Genomic DNA, 18054 nt, shown 5'->3' with positions numbered 1-18054 from the left:
TTTTTCAGGTGGTCTTCTTCGATAGATCTTAAGATTCGAAGTTTTAATGACCTATGTAATGTTTTTCATCTTACTGCGCAATCATCTGTGATTTCAACAACTTTGTCAACTTGGTCTTGTAAAACCTTTCACAACTTCATCGGTAGATCACTAGGGTAAATAAGATCGCTTGTACGACACAGTAGGGTATACGTGAAATAATTCAGGGAGTTGGTTCAGAGTTTGACATCTCCTTTATTTACACATGGAACTATGCATTGCCACTAATACGACAATAAAATAAATATGTTAATTATTTAAAACAAGCATTCAATTCTTAAGCCTGAGCTGGTTTCTCGGGGGTATTGACAGAATCTATCGCACTAAGAATAGCGCCTTTGATTCCACTCGCCTCGATTGCATTAGATGTGTGTTCAGGTAAATTCGATATGAACTTAAATGTTGTAATCACGCCCTTGTTCCATGAGGATTTAACTAAGCACGTAATGTCTGTGACACTAGGCAGTTCGGGAAGCTAGAATAAAATACAGCGCCGATCAATTAATTGAAATTTCATATTCTAACACATAAAACCATAACAATACTCGAAGCCTAAGGTCTACCTCTGTTGCTACTTCCTTGGGAATATTTCTTTTCACGTATGGTGCTATGTTGTTGTACATTCTACCATACAGTTTTACAGTTTCCTCTGGATCGGACCAAAGACCTTCTCGAATTGTGTAATAAGTAAAGCCACCGGCTACGCTGGCCTTCACAGCAAATCTGTAATGTAAACTGAGATGTGTTATTCCATCCTTAATCCAAATTCTGTCTAGTCAAATACCGTGCCAGCAGAGCTTCGTTAAACTTCAATGCATATACTAACCGCAAGACGCCCATTATTTTATCTAACTTATTTTTTTTTTTTTTATAATTTACTTTGCAAAGAGCGATTAACGACGGATATCACCCACGCAAGAAGTCGATTATTCGGATTAAATTACATAAATGTCGTTTGTAGGTTAGGTTAAGTTACGTCGGCGATCGGTATCTAAATTCTTGATACTCCGTGGTAAAAGATGACAGCCGGAAGTGAAGAAAAGAAAACACCTTCAAATACTATTTATATATTTAATATTATTATTGTAAAGAAATACCGTCAGATGCAAAAATATTAATTTTGAATACAAAAAATATATGCGTGTGTTTTCATCCATAATTCATTAGTTGTAATGTCTCCTTTGATTCACAGCGTGGAAAGCGAGTCCGGAGTATAGCGTGTGAAGGAAAATGGATCCGTACGTCAGACGTAACGGGTAAAGAGTCGGTTGACGTTTATAGCGAACTTCTTAGTGATTTTTTTTCTTCTAAAGTATATAATATTCGGTGCTAAGTGAATTTGATTCTGATATTTTAAGGTAAATGATGATTTACTTCGTGATTATTCGGAGCTTCGTACTCATCTTTGAAACTTTCGAACCCGTACGGTTTGCTAGATCGAGCTGCTATCCGCCTGACACACGCTGAGAATTCTAATGATTTTTCGTTTATGGACAAGAATGGAATAGAGTTTACTGACAATACTTTTCTCGTGCTGTTATTAAATATTCCTTCACTTACGTCATTCGTGAATCATAACGTGGCATTCAAGGTGGATACACATAGGTATACATATGCACATATCTATAGGATATGTATGATAAGAAATCAATAACTCTTTACATTTGTGTATCTACCCTATCACGAAAGCGTTGCATTGAATTTTTAAAAGGCGGTCGGCGGTTACCGGTACATTACGAAAATACGATTTTTCTGTATTCAATCCGGAAATGTACGAACATATTGGTCTTAACCCCCTTTCCCATCTAAAATAACGTTTCCTCAAGCTTTTGACAGTTGTCAATGCTATTAGGTACCTGAATCCATAAGAATTTTACTTAGATTTAAACAAAAATTTTCAAACTTTTATGAAATCTGTTTCATGGTTCGTGTTCACCTATCCATACGATACAAAAGGTTCCCACTGAAATTCAGTCACATCTGTTCGTTCAGTGTACAGGGTTAATAAACAAATATCTTATCTTGTTGCAAATATTTACCTACGAATCTTTTTTCATCACAACGAAGAGGGGCACTGCTGCAATGATGTCGGATCGAAAAGCAGAATTAGAACGGAAGAAGGCCAAGCTGCAGGCGATTCGAGAGGAAAAGGAAAGGCGGCGTAAAGAAAAGGAACAAAAAGATGTAAGAAGAAAAATCGAGCGGCAGAACATCACTGATTAGGGATTTCTTCTCACCAGAATATTGAATTCATTCTTCTCTTATTCCAAAATGTGTAATATTTTTTACAAGGTTGAGGAAGCGACTGTACGAGCTGCAGGTGCCGATAAAGACCATCGGAAAGACTTAGATGCCATGTTATCATCCCTTGGGGTAGCACCAGTATCAGGTAAAAAATGCAGACTTTGAAACGTATTTCACGCTGTCGAAAAATTCCTCGTCATACATTATTAGTGGATTTATATTTAAATATTGCAATATAAACTGAATTATAACCATTTTATGTTTGTCAGTTTCTGTGACTAATGAAAGACTATGTTTTGTTCATATTTCAGATAAATTAGAAAAACCTATCCTCTGCTAAGATCAATGTTTAGAAAATTTCTTTAGTCAGGCTTCAGTAATATTATCTAAAAAATGCCACATTTTATTATACATTTATATGCTTACAGATGTATTATCCAGTCTCTCTAGTATGAACTCTTTGACGCCAGAGCAAAGTGCCAATGCTACACCAGACGCAAGTTTACAACCTTCCAGTATCAATTCTGTTCAAAGGTATTTTTGAAGATTGTGGGCTTCATATTTTATTTGCATAGTGTTTAGTTATTGGAGGTGAATATTTGACTTCGCAATAAAAGGGGTAGAGAGTAAATTTTTCATAACTGTTCAATGTAAAAATGGTATTCCAATTATAATATGTAGATGATAGCTCCTATTGATAGTATTGTTGAAATAAGGTTGAAAATGTATTCGGGGAAGAGAATTTCATCTGATTTTTTGATATTTGATCTGTTCAATAAGACAATTATTCAAATCTTTTATCCGTCTGTAGTATTCCAGGAAGGCGAAAGGCTCCACGTGATTTAACAGCTGTTTCTGTGGCGCATACCGATATACCACCCAAGGAACCTGTGGTATATAGTAAGCAGACGCAAACTGCTCAGACGACGCACACTTCACACGACGGTGAGTCTTGTTTTTAATTATGTTTTAGCATTTAAAATAGGTTTAACATCTTCAATATAATCAGAAAAGACAGGTATTTGGTGTTATCGCACCAATGTCAACCGTACCTTTTCTGTTTTGAGTTCAATATAGCACACAATTGATTTTGGAATGTCAATGCCGTGTACCATTTTGAAATTAAGTTAGTTACAAAGTGAAAGTAATATTCTGTATTTGAAATTTAACCAAAAAATTAATATTTTCATTAGTCAGGATTCAGGTTTGAAGTTGTTATGGATTCAATTGCAACAATTGTTGTCCACAACAAAAGAAATTCAAGTTTCGGGATAAACTAACTTGAATCCTGATTATAAAATATTGTTGAGAAAGTTAGCAGCATTTAACTTTGGGATTGAATGACGAATATGGAATGAAATTTGTTTATTTTTTCTAAACAGTTCTTATATCACCTTTTCAATTATATCTAACAGTTTCATGAGCTTTGTGATAATCAGCTCGCGTGTTAACGTAATTTATTAATTTTTTTTTAAATTTTCGTTTTTAATCTCTGTGAAACTGAACCGTACTATGTTATTAATGACAGTCTATACATCTTATGTGATTTAATTTAGTTAATTTTTATGTTAACTCTTAGGATTTTCTACGATTCTTACTTTTAATGCAAATAATTTTTCGTTATAATTGCATAATGTAACATGCGAGGAAACCTACATATTCACACGACACGTCGGTATGAAGAATTTTGTTTCCCTACCTGTGATATTTGTTCAACACTCCGTCTTTGGTCATAATTTAAATTGAGTCCAGCAATGTTCGCGGAGAGGCATTACATAGTAAAGAAATATCATTCTGATCGGATTACTATTTTATGTCAGAGCTTTAAGATTTTCTAAACAATTGCAGAATTCGGTCACTTCCACTTTATCATGTCACAAAGTAGCCATTTCCATGCATTGTTCAATTGAGCACAATTAAAAATCATTCAAAATTTAATTAGAATTATATTTTCAATTCTGTAACTCGAACTTTAAAAAATATTTCAACAGCTTTAATTCATATTTTCATACTCGTATCAGATTGAATTACAAAACAAATAATGTTATAATGAATTATTTCAAGGATATGTATTACGCATAAATCAATGTCAACAAATTGATAGAGCGGATGAAATTCGATTCAAGATGCACACTTTAGAAGTATAAATACCGCTCCGCCACACAAACGTACAAAGACAAGTAGTACATAAAGCAAACGTATGTACAGAGCGGCGAATTCCGGACGCAAAGCTCAAAGGCTTATACTGCCTTGGGATTTTTAAAGAATGTGAAAAATCAAACTCCCAACGAAATAGTTCTTAGAAGTTGAAACCCCAGGAATCAGGAATAACTGTTAATAAAAGGGTGGTAACAAATGTAGTATTGATTCTAGAGTTTGGAATAAAACTTCAAGTAATGATATGTATGATTTGGATTATCAGTATTTGGCATTCAATAATGTTCGTGTTACATTTCGTAGTTGGTCTGACGATTTTTCAGGACACAAGAGCATTATTTAACACTCTATCATATTCATCGTTTGAAATAGGGTTTATTTAGTACAAATATTACTACGGTACATTCCTAAATGTAGAAGACATAATATTAATGGAATTTGCGACAGAATCCCTTATTCTGTACATACAAAAGCTTTCGTTCTTGTTCGTTACGTCTGACTTTTCAGATTAACTATAGTGTAATTTGTTACTTTCGTTGTTTCTGAATATTGGTTTGGTTGTTTCATTTAATCTCGGGATTTTAATTTAACCACTAACAAAAATAGAAGGGTTAGATTAATTGTAGATTAATTTTCTTGGAAGAAGATGTTTTGTATATTTGTTGGAATAACAGTGTGAGGTTTGGTTTAGGGTTAAAATTATTATAAATATATTAACATATCTATCGTAATAAACATGTTTCAGGTATTATACTTTACCTCTTGTGACATGATAGTAATTTTTACCGATCAATATCTAATGAGCGATATATTTTCTCATTAGAAATTTGTTACAAATCGTTTAGCTATAAAATTTTATTGCTGTCACGAAATTAATACTTCTCAATTGATCAATAAGCGATACTGATAATTACAACGTTTATCAATTTACTAATCATGACACAACTTGGTACTTTAAAACTTGGGATAAAGCTGCTCCTCTGGTTGGTATTTAAGTCGAAAGTATACAGTCGATCACAGCTTCTAAGCGGAAATAGGGCACTATTAAGTTCAAGTAAAATGTAAAGTAAAAAGACGAGATGTGAGAATAACTTGAGAACACGAAGGTACTGGTTGACCTAAAGTTTCTGTGATACTTGTCGTAATTTTTTCGAAAGCTAAACTGCAATCCTAGAAAATATGTTTAATTGAACCAGTCAGGTTCAATCATTTTCATAATTTATCACTGTGAAATGATTTTATTTTCAAGAAAACTCACGGTGTGATTATTTCAAATTGAAATTATATTCATCGTCGAGTAAAAAAAAAAAGCTGTGGCTGATGCCTACTATATATGTTATATACTTAATTGCAACCTTATGTGGTATCCGGGTTACTACTTACTGTATAATGTACTGCGCTATGTTACTGCAGTTCACTTAGCATAAGCAAGGCTTACAGTTCTACCTTTACCAAAAGTAATTCTATAAATCAACACAAAAAACAAAAAGAAAAAAAAATATTTTCGAACGAAAATATCCATTTCATGTTGATTTTACCTGCTTAAAACTTGTCTTAAAGGATATTCGTAATTTAAATAACGGAAAGCAAGTATGAATCAAATACACTTTGATTGTGATTGGATTTATATTTAGATTTTGATATACAACATGGTGAATGATGATTTTGAAATTTTAAAAAACTGCTTATGCTAATTGATGTTGCGGTATCTTTAACTGTGCGCGTATGCCCTTGTCTTGCGAAACAATTGGTCAAATCACCTGGTGTTGGACATAAGGACTGTCCACCTCTTCCTCCGCATACTCGATCTTCTCCTCCTGTTCAACAACCACACCAACTCACTCTTGCTCCGCAGGCTACTTTGAGACCGACTGGTGGCGTCCCAGGAAAGGTGGGTCTGCACCAAACTACCTATGTATGTTCTGTCTACTTTTTTATTACACTTCCCTATATAATTTATTATAACTGTATTATAGAGGTAGATACTGGGTTAATAGATTTAAGTATTATGCTGATACTGTATGTAAGACTTGAGATGTGCGTAGTAATGAAATTGTCCGAAGATTGAAATCAGGCTCGATATTCATACATATTTTAATCATCGACCATCTTATATACGGTATCGCATTTTGCTTGTAAAAAATAATAGCTTTAAACTGCTTAGATTTGCTTGGAAAAACTTTATGAATTTACTAATAGAGAGGTACATACATCAAATTTGCAGGGTTTATTAGATTTTCCAAATTACTACAAATATATGTATGTATGTATGTTCTTATGGCATTGAGTGGAGTATTTACATACCTATATTTGTTTTGATATCCATATTGCAATGCTTGCTTTGATGCTGATTAATGAGCGGTAACATAAAAACGAAAAAGGATAAATAATCTTAATCATTTATCGAGAAACATCCGGGGGTTGGCATAAGTGTGACAAGGCGTGTAAGTGAGATTTGGTACTCTGTTCAGCTGTGAAATTGAAAAAAAAAAAAAAGAAAAGAATACATCCACCAGAATAATACAACAATGTTCGATGATTGTGAATAGGGAACAAATAATCTAACAACTTATCGATCAAGTACTTTCCAGACACAACATTGTAAGAGTCAAAATATTGCAGAAGTAGTTGAAGAGTTCTGACGATTGACTGTTTGTTAAGATGAAATTCCAGAGAGCCTTGAGTTTAACGTCACCTGAACGTTATTCCTGTAAATATTTAGTGAATCTCTCAGGATAAGGTTTTGTTCTTTTTTTTTTTTTTTTTTCTCTCCTAATTGTGTTTAAGTCGTTGCTATTCCACAGTTGTGCGGAGTACAGGGATCGGACAATCGTTCGTGTTCAATTAAATTCATGTTTTCATGAAAATAAATAAGAATGTCATTTAGAGGATATCAAAAAGGCAGTGTTCTTGAATATGTACGTTTCCTCCAATTTGTAGGGACCACAGCACTACACGATTTGGCAATTACAAATCAAACCGACCTAACTACATTCAGCGTATCGGAATTCATTTTTCAAATTCAAATAACATAGTATATGTTCAAATCGCAAAACGTAGCTAATCATCACGACACACAATACTTTAATAGCAGAAAAACAAATCTTTTCTCTAACATCAAATTATTGTCTAACTACAATACGTCCCTGACTACAGAGGTATCTTCTCGCGCAGAGACTTTGTTTAGAGATTCAATAACTGCCCTGTCTTTTACACAGCTAACTCACTTACAATTCTGACCTCTTTTTATCAAATTATCTAAACTTTTTACGCAGTTCTTTTATTCGCGGCCTAAATTTATTGGTTAAAAATGAAGAATTATTTTTAAGAACATAACGATTGCTCTGAGTGTAGGGAGGTGCTCTTCATGTAGCGTGTCGATGTCCAATTGTAACTAAGTGAAATTTTTTTTCCCTCCCCTCCTCAGCTCATGCATTCGGCTATTACGGTAAGTTATGTTTTCTCTTGGTTTCCACCCATTTTGAGGCTCAGATTAGCTTATAGTTTATGCACAATTTATCCCCAATCGCCCTTCTAAAAAAAATTAGTCCCTTCAGTTGTATACCTGCAGGGAAATATTTTTCACCATCGCTAAAAGTGAAAAGAACACCACAAGGGCCCGTTGAAATTCTGTATAATGTATCGTTTTTTTCTACAAAATTCTATGGATACTCGCTGTGCATTGACGTTTGCGCGACTGAATGGGTTAATATCGTAAAGAAAGGTATATATTGCACCATCAGTTAAATTGGACTGTTTTATAGGAAGTTCATTTCTTACCGTATACTTTCCTATAGAACGATCCAATTTAACTGGTGATTTAATATACCCTGCTTTGCTATATGTATATATTCCAGCAGACGATACATATTTCAATGTTTCGAAACAAATATATAACAAACAAAGACGAATGAATCGAATAATATACAAAGGCGTGGGATGCTGCTTTAGTTATTATCCAGTTAGCAGTCAATAGTTATTTACTTATTCGAATCGACTCTCCACCCAAAAACATTATTTACACCCAGTTGTCTTGATGAGTTGCTTTTGTACTGTCACTCTTTTTTGACTTCCTTGGTTTTTCTTGAAGACATAACTACTGCCTGAATGTAACAATGAAACTTTTAAAAGCTTACACGAAATCTATTCTTTAGTCTTTCTTTTCCCTCCCCTGATTCCTTGCAATCAGATTCATTGGGCGCCTACATATTTTTTATCTTTCTTCTTGGTCAAATTATTTTCGTATTCCTCATTATCGACCTGACCAACCTGACATCTCGACTCTGAAAACTGTTCAACTATTGTGTGAAGTTTACTGGCTTCTCAAGGCTTTTAAAACTCTAAAGTTACCTCTATTTTCAAATATCCTCTTTCCAATAATAATGTTTCACGACATACAACTATATTTTTATCTAGGTTTTTATTACAACACAATTTTCTTTTATGTAAATCTTGATTTATACTTACATTGATTTATGTGACATTTCATATCACTTATATGAAATCAATGTGATTATGCCAAACGCGCTTATCCATTATCAATTTGAACTGTCGGTTAAATGGATCATTGGCTTCTATGAAAGCCTGAAAAGAGAAAGTAAATTTTTTAATAATATTCCTACATACAAACGTTACACTATGGGAAATATATAAAACTTTACTATTTTTAATTGACTTACAATTCTTTAAAAAATATGTCCACTGCCAAATCTTGTCACAACTTAACGCACCTTCCAGAGTTCTCAAAGCGAATACATATCGGCTGTTTTATTACTAACAATAATTTTTCATCTATGAATATAATAATCAGGCAGCTTAGGGTACGGTTTTGTCTTATTTTTTTTTACACCAATTTATGTGACGCCACGCTGTTGTAGAAAATATGCAATATGCATTTATTTCTATAGATAAAAACGACATGTCACGGTGTAAAATGATTTTGCTTTGGCTGACAGGGATTGGTGAAAGATCTAATCATTTAGATGAGGAAGTTTAGACAAATTCAATTATAAAATGGAACGGTATTCTTACAGCCGATCTAATTTTTTAACCATGATATTCAAGGAAGGTCGTAGCAACAAAATTTTTGGATGATATTTTAAAAATTCATAGAGTAGTTGATAAAAGTAATGAAACCAATGTCATTATGAATCCATTTCGCTGTTTAGAATATTGTAATACATCGAGTTACGCAAGATCAAAAATTCAATTCATATTTCTTATTTTGTATACTTCGAGATTGTTTCTGACTAGAGATTTATCTTTATATATCAGTTCAACTATTCAATATGTTTTTTCCATAATCACTCTCCGGCAAACTTATTTCCATCGATTGATTAAAAAGAATTAATAGTCGGAGATGTCAGTACGCTTATGCTACTTACCTCCCTAATTCAAAAATCCTTTTTGCTTGCCTCCTTTCTTTTGTTGCTATGAATACTCCTTAGGATATTTTTGTAGCTCTTGACTAATAATGATAACATGCCCTAACATAGAACACAGAATCGCCTAGAAAATGCAATTATGCCGTGGAACTAAATCTAAGATATATATATATATATATATTTGTCAATTTGTATATATATATATATGACGGCATGAAAGAAAATAAAGATTTTTGAGATTGTAGATTGTTGATGCTAATTTCATTGTGGAAAGTAATAAAAGTGTGTTTCATTTTTTGAAGCTGTAATAACGAAACTACAAACAGTCAAATTGAGCTTACAATTATTCTACAATTCTCTTTGAGAGAAATATAAATTACAGAACTGAAAGAGAAAAATTGCAATCATTAACAATCTTACGTGATACGATTTAATTAAAAAATAAAATGCTGTAAGGTTGAGAGCGCATGATTAGTTGAAAGTCACAAATCATGGTTAAACAGTTGTAATTTCACGTAAATTGAAACTTAATACAAATTTAAAAGAAAACCTAGAGACGCATTGAACTTTTGAGTTATCAAAATGCCGCTGGTTTTCGTCAATAAACCATGAAATGTGATTTTGACATGGTAAACTTATTTAGATGCCTAATTAGGGAAAGCCTTTTGCATGTAGCTATAGCTATATAACACTGACTCGTCAACTTGATACATTTCAATCTGTTGGGGCAATTTTCGATGCATTTTTATATTTTGTCAAGCAATTGTTATCTGTATTGTCATAACAATTTTTATATTCACCCAAGAATTCCCAAATTTCCCATGAATGTATACCAATTACTTGATCGATAAGTATCAAAGTTGGACATAACATTTGCAGTTACAAATCGAATCATAAAAATTTGTCAATTTTTAAGCCATAGATTTATTCAATATTTATGTAAATGAACTGAAACGATAATAGAAACAGAAAGTAATATGGAAGCATTTTTTTGTATAACGCATCTCAACTATAAGTTTTTTTTTTTTTTTTTGTTTAATAAAATCAGTCACTGCTCACTTTGCTTTATTCTTAATTTTTCAACCTGATCACAGGTTATTTGTTGCCTTCGCATTGTGCGGCGAAGAAAAAGGTTCATTGATTAAACAAATTATTGAGAGACAATGTTGATAGTGCATCGACGATTGTCCGTATAGCAGGCTTGGAATGCAAAAAAATTAAGATACAAAATTGATTGAAGTTTTCTTTTCCCTCCTTCAAGACGAGTACAATCTAAATCCTGGTTTAGAGTGGGAGGACGAGTTTACAGGTAGGTAATCTTCTCCGAAGTTGATTTACTCTACCTTATTGTCTCACAAAAAATCACTACTTTTGTTTCACGCTCACAAAAAACAAAAATCAAAAAAAAAAACTTATGCTCTCACACAAATATTCTGTGATTTTAATATCACTCTGCCTGTACTCAAATGAGGGAGTCTACATTTAGGCCTATCCAAATTGCTTGATGAGTTAAAAAATATTAGTCAGTCTTTATTTAACAGTTTCGCCTGCAAAAATGCTGCATTCTCAATTAACTTGCAAGTTAATACGTTTGAGATAAATCCAAACAAAAGTTCAGGTCACTTTTTAACGGAGTCTAATTATCATATTTTCTGTCTATCCTTCGCTGTAGTATAATTCAATTTGTTGCTGGATTTCTTGCAAATTGTAACAACGTGAAACTTTTATTTTGATTTTGCCTTGAATATTTTTGAAACATTGTGCATTAGGCACATATGAGCTTGATTATTTTAATATTCATAAAATGTGTAATTGATTAAACTACAATCAGTGAGTAACGCTCGTATTATCAGTTTATTTCTTTGGATCTGCTTACAATTAGCAATTATATTTCCTTCAATTAATTTGACATTTTTGTATTATGTTGTCGATTCGTGCATGAGACTCGGAAGCTGTGTTAACTTGTCTCTACTTGTCTCGCTTTTATCCTCTGCATCTTTTTCCGTAGGTAAAAATAAGCCCATGGAAGTGTAGCATGATTTTATTCATTCATCCGAAATATCTTTTTTCGATTGAATATGCCGGTAACTGTATTCAAAAATGTATTCCCGCCGTTAATGATTGATTTTTTGAGATGAAGAAATTGTCATAAAGCTAGCTTCAATGATATAGTGGCCCATGTCAAACTACACTGCTTAATAATTGCAACGACAAAAGCTCAATCAATGCAATTTTATACATCTCTTGTTTTGTTCTCCGATTAATATCGATCATTGGGAATTTTACGAATTTACTACCCGCTAGAAGAAAATTTCTTATTCAGTCTAAATTTGTCGCGCGTATAACTTGGTGTTTCTTTGACTGATTGCACATTTGTAATTCAAACGAAACCTATTCATCTTGTCGACTATTATGGGGTTTGTCGTGGTCTGTAACTGAATCATTCTCGATTAGCACCTCAGGGTGGAGAGACTCGAGTTAAGCAAATCAAGTATCTGAAGGGGGTACATACCTCCAGCGCTGGGGAAAATTAATACTTGTATGATTGTATTTTACGGAGTATATTGTGAAAAATAACACAAAATATTAATTACACAGTAATTATTGATTATTCAAAAGTAAGAAAATAATTTGTTAAAAAAATTATTTGTGATAAATTACGTGTGTATTGGAAGTTTTAAGTCCACTGCTGCGCTTTACGGTTGACACGATTCCGTCGGCATAAGTCGATGGATCTGAAAAATTCAAAAAGATTCTTCTACAGTAATGTTTTGATACATGTGTAATTTATTACAAATAATTTTTCTTAACAAATTTTATTCTCACTTTTCAGTGATCGATAAATAATGTGTAATCAATGTTTTGTGTTATTTTTTACAGTATGCTCCGTAAAATACAACCATAAAAATATTTATTTTCTCCAGTGCTAGAAATATATACTCCCACAATTGCCTCAGATATAAATAATTATCTCTATTGCGCACGAGTTATGAACCTTTAGTTTTGTAAGATAGGTATTTAACTATTTAATGCATGGGTCTTATAATATTTATTTATTAATTTATTTATTTGAAAACTTTGCTTGAGCAGGTATGTTACCTAGAGCATTATTTCGATGCTTTTTCAAAGAGTTTCACGCTTCGTTTGATTTCTCTTTAATGCAAGCATCATTTCATGCTTTTAGTAATATAAAAACTAAAGAGCATACTATTAGTCAGTAAGGCGGCCGATATCAATCCTTTGTTAAGTGACATTGAAGTAGTTTGATAATGACAAGTCCCCTCTTGCAGTTGGTGTTATTTGAATTAAATGGATCATTAAATTATCGTTGGAAGCAATGTGTGTGATTTATTGATGATTACAATGTGAGCAGTTTCAAACGCTCGAAGCCGTAGTTGTTTAGCTAAGCCCACCCTACTTTTAGCGAGACGCCTTCCATCGATGTAATCATTCTATAAAAAATTCATGTTTACTATTGGTGATCGCAACATGTGCTAAATTGCTCCATAGAATGTAAATTGAAATTAGAAAGAAATGAGTAGTTAGACTAGCTAGTTAGGGTCGTGATGGGTCTGGGGTACTCGTTACGGGGCCAGCTTATTCACCACAGTTTTGACATTTGATGATGGCCAAGCCGAGGATGAAGAAAGCAGTCTGCCCCACATGGATGGATTCCAAAGTAAACTTCCACCTGGAATTTTGCCTCATGGACTACCGCAAGTCAAAGAGGTTCAACCGGCCGTTACGCAAGTCGAACAGGAGAAGGAAAAAGAAAAACCCAAAGAAGGTTTGTCCATGTGTCGTGTACCAAGTTTCATGTAACACGTAATTTTGCATTTACAATGTTTTAACGTTAATCTAATTTCAACGTATATTACAGTAAGAGAGCTTAGCGAGGAAGAAAAATTGATGACTATCCTCTCGGAAGAATTTCAACGATTCTTGGACCGTTCGAGCAGAGTGGTGGAAAGAGCTCTCGGTGAATCGGTAGATATTTACACAGATTATACTGGTATAATCGATGGAGAAGATGGAATGTAAGTATAAACTGTTCGTATTCGTAAATAACTGTAAATCTATTAACGCATTTTTCTGTAATGTTAGGACCATACTTAGAAATGTTGGATGTATTGTGAAGATTAGTAAAAATTTTTCAGTGATGAAAAGAGTCATCAGCGTCTATCGCTGAATCGTTCATTTTTCTGTGATCGATGGTCACGTAATCGCTGCATTACTTCGTTGGATTGGTCACCGCAATTTCCAGAACTGTTGGCTGCTTCTTACAAAAACAATGACGACACACCAAATGATCCAGATGGAGTTTGTTTAATCTGGAACACTAAATTTAAGAAAACAACACCTGAATACATTTTTCATTGCCAGTCGTCAGTAATGGCAACAACCTTTGCTAGGTTTCATCCAAATTTAATTTTGGGTGGCACCTATTCGGGGCAAATTGTTCTGTGGGATAATAGGGTTCAAAAAAGGACCCCCATTCAGCGTACTCCACTTTCAGCGTCTGCACACACGGTAAGTTTATATATTATTAATTAAAGCCCGACATTAGCCTCTACATTTACTGTAATATGGTGACACAAACAAATTTTTATTTCTCAAATGATTTTAGATCTAATAAATAATTTTCTCGCTTCCCAGCATCCTGTGTATTGTTTAAGCGTAGTAGGAACTCAGAATGCGCACAATTTGATCAGCATTTCAACAGATGGAAAATTATGCTCGTGGAATTTAGACATGTTGTCCCATCCTCAAGAAACGCTTGAGCTTCAAGCAAGACAGTCGAAACCAGTCGCTGTAACTTCGCTTGCTTTTCCAAGTGGAGATGTCAACAATTTTATCGTTGGCAGTGAAGACGGTACTGTTTATTCAGGTGAGTAAAAATGTTTTCCTTTTCAGTATTTCTATGCGAGAGAAAATGTGTCCCTGCAGAAACATGTTTGCTCTGATTGTTAAATTGCAGCTTGCCGTCATGGGACCAAAGCTGGTGTCACAGAAACTTACGAAGGACACTTAGGACCTGTTACCGGAGTCAGTGCTCATGCAGTTCAAGGGGGCATTGATTTCTCTCATCTGTTTTTAACTTCGTCTATTGATTGGACGATTAAATTGTGGAGTTTGAAAGAGAACAAGCCTTTATACTCATTTGAGCACAATGGAGATTATGTGTACGATGTTGCATGGTCTCCTACACATCCTGCTCTATTTGCAGCTGTTGATGGATCTGGTCGTTTAGATTTATGGAATTTAAATCAGGATACAGAGGTTCCAGCAGCGAGCGTAATCGTTGATGGATGTCCTGCTTTAAACACAGTCTCTTGGACGCCAAGCGGACTGCATGTTACTGTGGGCGATGATACTGGGAAAATATGGGTTTACGATGTAGCTGAGGTACGGTTTGCAGTATAACACGATGTCTATCATTATATTCAGTTGTATTTTGAAAAATCTTATCTCAATTTTGCCATGATATTTTGCTAATTTTAACTTCGCTGTAGTCAGGATTGTTACATCTATGCTTTTGACGTTTTACAGAATTTCGCTCATCCACGAATCGACGAATGGAATAATTTCCTCTACACCCAGCAAGATCTGAAGAACAACAAGGCCGATGAAGAGTTGGATAAGCTCAACTTGAGTTCAGGCCCTTCATCTTTGATATCCATGCCATCTTTGTCGGGTCCGATCAGATAAAAATATATTGAAGCTCAGTGATTTATTAACTTAATTACCTAATTACTCAGAAACTAATTGTACCACTTGATAACTAGAAAGAAACAGCTTACCGCAGATAAAACTCACTCTTTTACGGTCAAAGTCAAACGTTACAAAACAAATTTGGAGTAATATACATTTATATATTACTATATTAATGTTGTAGTCAAAAAAATAAATCATTACTATGCAGTTATTGTAGCAAAGTGAATCATACTAATGTGAAACGTAAAAGATAACCATTGTACTGATAGATATTCTTCATTTTGACGAGACAGACTGATCGGACGTTTAATACAAGTAAGCAATTGATATCATTTTGTGGTACTGCTCTGTGTTACAAATCAAAGTCGTCTAATTTAAATCCTCGAACCTGTATTGTGAATTATAAACTGAGCAATGAAACTTAGTCTGTCAAACTCAGAGTGAATAAATGAATTAAACTGAAAAAATGGATGAAAAAACACGCAGTAAACTTGAACACTGCAATTATTATATAATACTCAGTACAGATGATTCGAGTATATTTTTAATGCTTTATATGTAAATAATACGATTTAAGAGTCACGCTATACTTCATAACAGAGCAGAAGACGTAATTCTAATGGTGGAAAATCTAATCGAGATCCGGGTGAAAAATCAGCATCCATAATTGAAGATCTCAACGAAAAATGTCTCGTTATAAATTCCATTGTTCATTAATGAAATAGCTTAAGTTTGATTATTATGGTGGAAAGCGCGTTTGCTAAAATCTATTTCCATGCCCTGTAACAAATTTTTTAATAAACATGTTACCTTAATAATATTCGCGTTGCACGAATAATCTCAATAACTATTTATGAAAAGAAAAAAAAAAAGTAAAATTATACTGACTATGGAAATACATTATGATGAAAGTTGTGTCAACATGAACCTTGATAGTGCTGTTCTTATTTCGCATAAAGAAGTCGATACCTTTATCCATATTCTATATAATACTTGAAGACTATTTAATTTAGGATCTTATAGGAAGAGAGTTGTTTTTTTCTATCATGAAGCCATCGTAATATTATTTCAGTAATACTTATGCATTTTCAACTGTATCATGGGTATAGTTTGAAGTATACCTAAAATGTAATTGTATAATACGTGCATCCATTTATAGCTACCAGCGGAATGTTATATTTTCCGTCGTTTGTAAATTCTCTAGTAAAAAATAATTTTGTTTTATTATAAAATTTGATTGAATAAAGTGGCAATGATAATTTTACAAAATTACGAATTATTGAATATTCCGTCAAGTAGCTCATTGCACTTAGGTATTTGCACATGCGTTTATAACGCATTCTTATTACTCTCCAATTTAAACTACGCGGGAATATTAGCACATGCACGAACTTCAGAGTATTTCCGAGTGGCGGCCATCTTGGCACTAATCGGCGAGTCGAACGACAATTGACAGTCGGCGGTAGAATTTCGTCAAGTTCGGACGTGCGCGTCGCGGATGTTAATTCGACTGTGCCTTGTGTTAAATCAAATATATATTTGAGTTTTTCTGTGTCTGCTGAAATAAGAGTCGTAGATAAATGAAATTATTCTTGGTTTACTCGATACGTGCAGCCTAAACTGAAATTCGGACGTTATGAATTCAACCTTTAGTTTTACATGGCCAAAACAAACGACTGCGTTGTTTGGTAGTCGTTGCTTGTTTTATTTTTTCATACTCACGATCGCAAATAAGTTAAGCCGTTAGAATCAACGCAGTGCAGTGATCTAATCTTACGAGATGAAATTGGTTTTCAATAGTATAATATCATTTCATTCGTTTCGTGCTCCGTGTAATCGGTTCGTGACTATATTCAGTGTCAACTTTTTTTTCACAAATTTATTCGTGCGACTGTTCGAATTTGCTGTTACGTTTTTCGCAATCTAACGTGTAAATGATAGTAAACCAGACTTGTTGAAGCGTTCGAAACAATTGCAATCAAGCCTCTGACACGTTATAAACAGTGAAATAGTGAAAGTGAAAAAACTGCGAGAATTAACTGTGGATTCGAATCTCTGGAAAACCTGGTATGGTCGTAAATGTGGAGTTGAGCAATGAGGGCTGACATGGTGTAGGCGATTGGCAATGGGTAAGTCTCGCACTTGTTTATGGATGTATGTACGTATGTATGTACGTACGTATGTATGTATGTGTGTATGTATGTATGTATGTATATATGTACATCTCTCAAGTAGAATCGCGTCAGGTCATTCTGTAGTAGGTGTATGAATTTACACGTTATTTTTGAACCACGGATGAAGCTTATTCATTTGAACCACAGTGTATTTAATTCAATTCTGCGATTTGAAAGCCAATGCAAATTCGGTACTTGACTACGCGAATCTTGGTATTCAATCAGTAAGTATAATCATCTTTGTTCAAGGTTTGACCTGAAATAAAAACCTGAAGAACACGATAAATATGATTACTCGAGTAGAGCATAGGCGACTTGTATTTGAGTAATCGCTGGTCAAA

General features: G+C 33.8%; 2 protein-coding genes across 30 annotated transcripts; one reads left to right on the top strand and one right to left on the bottom strand.

The window, feature by feature from the left end:
• Positions 1 to 214: 214 nt before the first annotated feature.
• LOC124224708 (MICOS complex subunit MIC13 homolog QIL1) lies at positions 215 to 1544 on the bottom strand. 2 transcript variants are annotated; one of them, XM_046636866.2, is made up of 3 exons: positions 1414 to 1544; positions 603 to 762; positions 215 to 514 (listed from the first exon to the last, which is right to left on the bottom strand). In XM_046636866.2, the coding sequence occupies exons 1-3, from the start codon at positions 1440 to 1442 to the stop codon at positions 317 to 319; spliced, it is 387 nt and encodes a 128-aa protein (XP_046492822.1). In that variant the 5' UTR covers positions 1443 to 1544; the 3' UTR covers positions 215 to 316. The 2 variants fall into 2 exon arrangements, with proteins under 2 accessions (XP_046492822.1, XP_046492831.1); XM_046636875.2 differs by lacking the exon at positions 1414 to 1544 and adding an exon at positions 866 to 1059.
• sw (short wing) lies at positions 1240 to 16359 on the top strand. Of its 28 annotated transcripts, none has more exons than XM_046636726.2 (14): positions 1240 to 1397; positions 2107 to 2223; positions 2332 to 2428; positions 2712 to 2817; positions 3095 to 3228; positions 6296 to 6331; positions 7868 to 7888; positions 11086 to 11133; positions 13459 to 13611; positions 13705 to 13861; positions 13982 to 14354; positions 14481 to 14712; positions 14803 to 15230; positions 15375 to 16359. In XM_046636726.2, exons 2-14 carry the CDS (start codon positions 2122 to 2124, stop codon positions 15531 to 15533), a joined length of 2046 nt encoding a protein of 681 aa, XP_046492682.1. In that variant the 5' UTR covers positions 1240 to 1397; positions 2107 to 2121; the 3' UTR covers positions 15534 to 16359. The 28 variants fall into 28 exon arrangements, with proteins under 28 accessions (XP_046492682.1, XP_068994349.1, XP_046492565.1 ...); XM_069138248.1 differs by having other exon boundaries at positions 6296 to 6355; XM_046636609.2 differs by having other exon boundaries at positions 6218 to 6331.
• The last annotated feature ends 1695 nt before the right edge of the window (positions 16360 to 18054 follow it).

The sequence above is a fragment of the Neodiprion pinetum genome, chromosome 1 (assembly GCF_021155775.2).
Source record: "Neodiprion pinetum isolate iyNeoPine1 chromosome 1, iyNeoPine1.2, whole genome shotgun sequence".
NCBI lineage: Eukaryota > Metazoa > Arthropoda > Insecta > Hymenoptera > Diprionidae > Neodiprion > Neodiprion pinetum.
The sequence above is the reverse complement of the archived record's forward strand: the minus strand, read 5'-3'. Positions and strand labels throughout refer to the sequence as shown.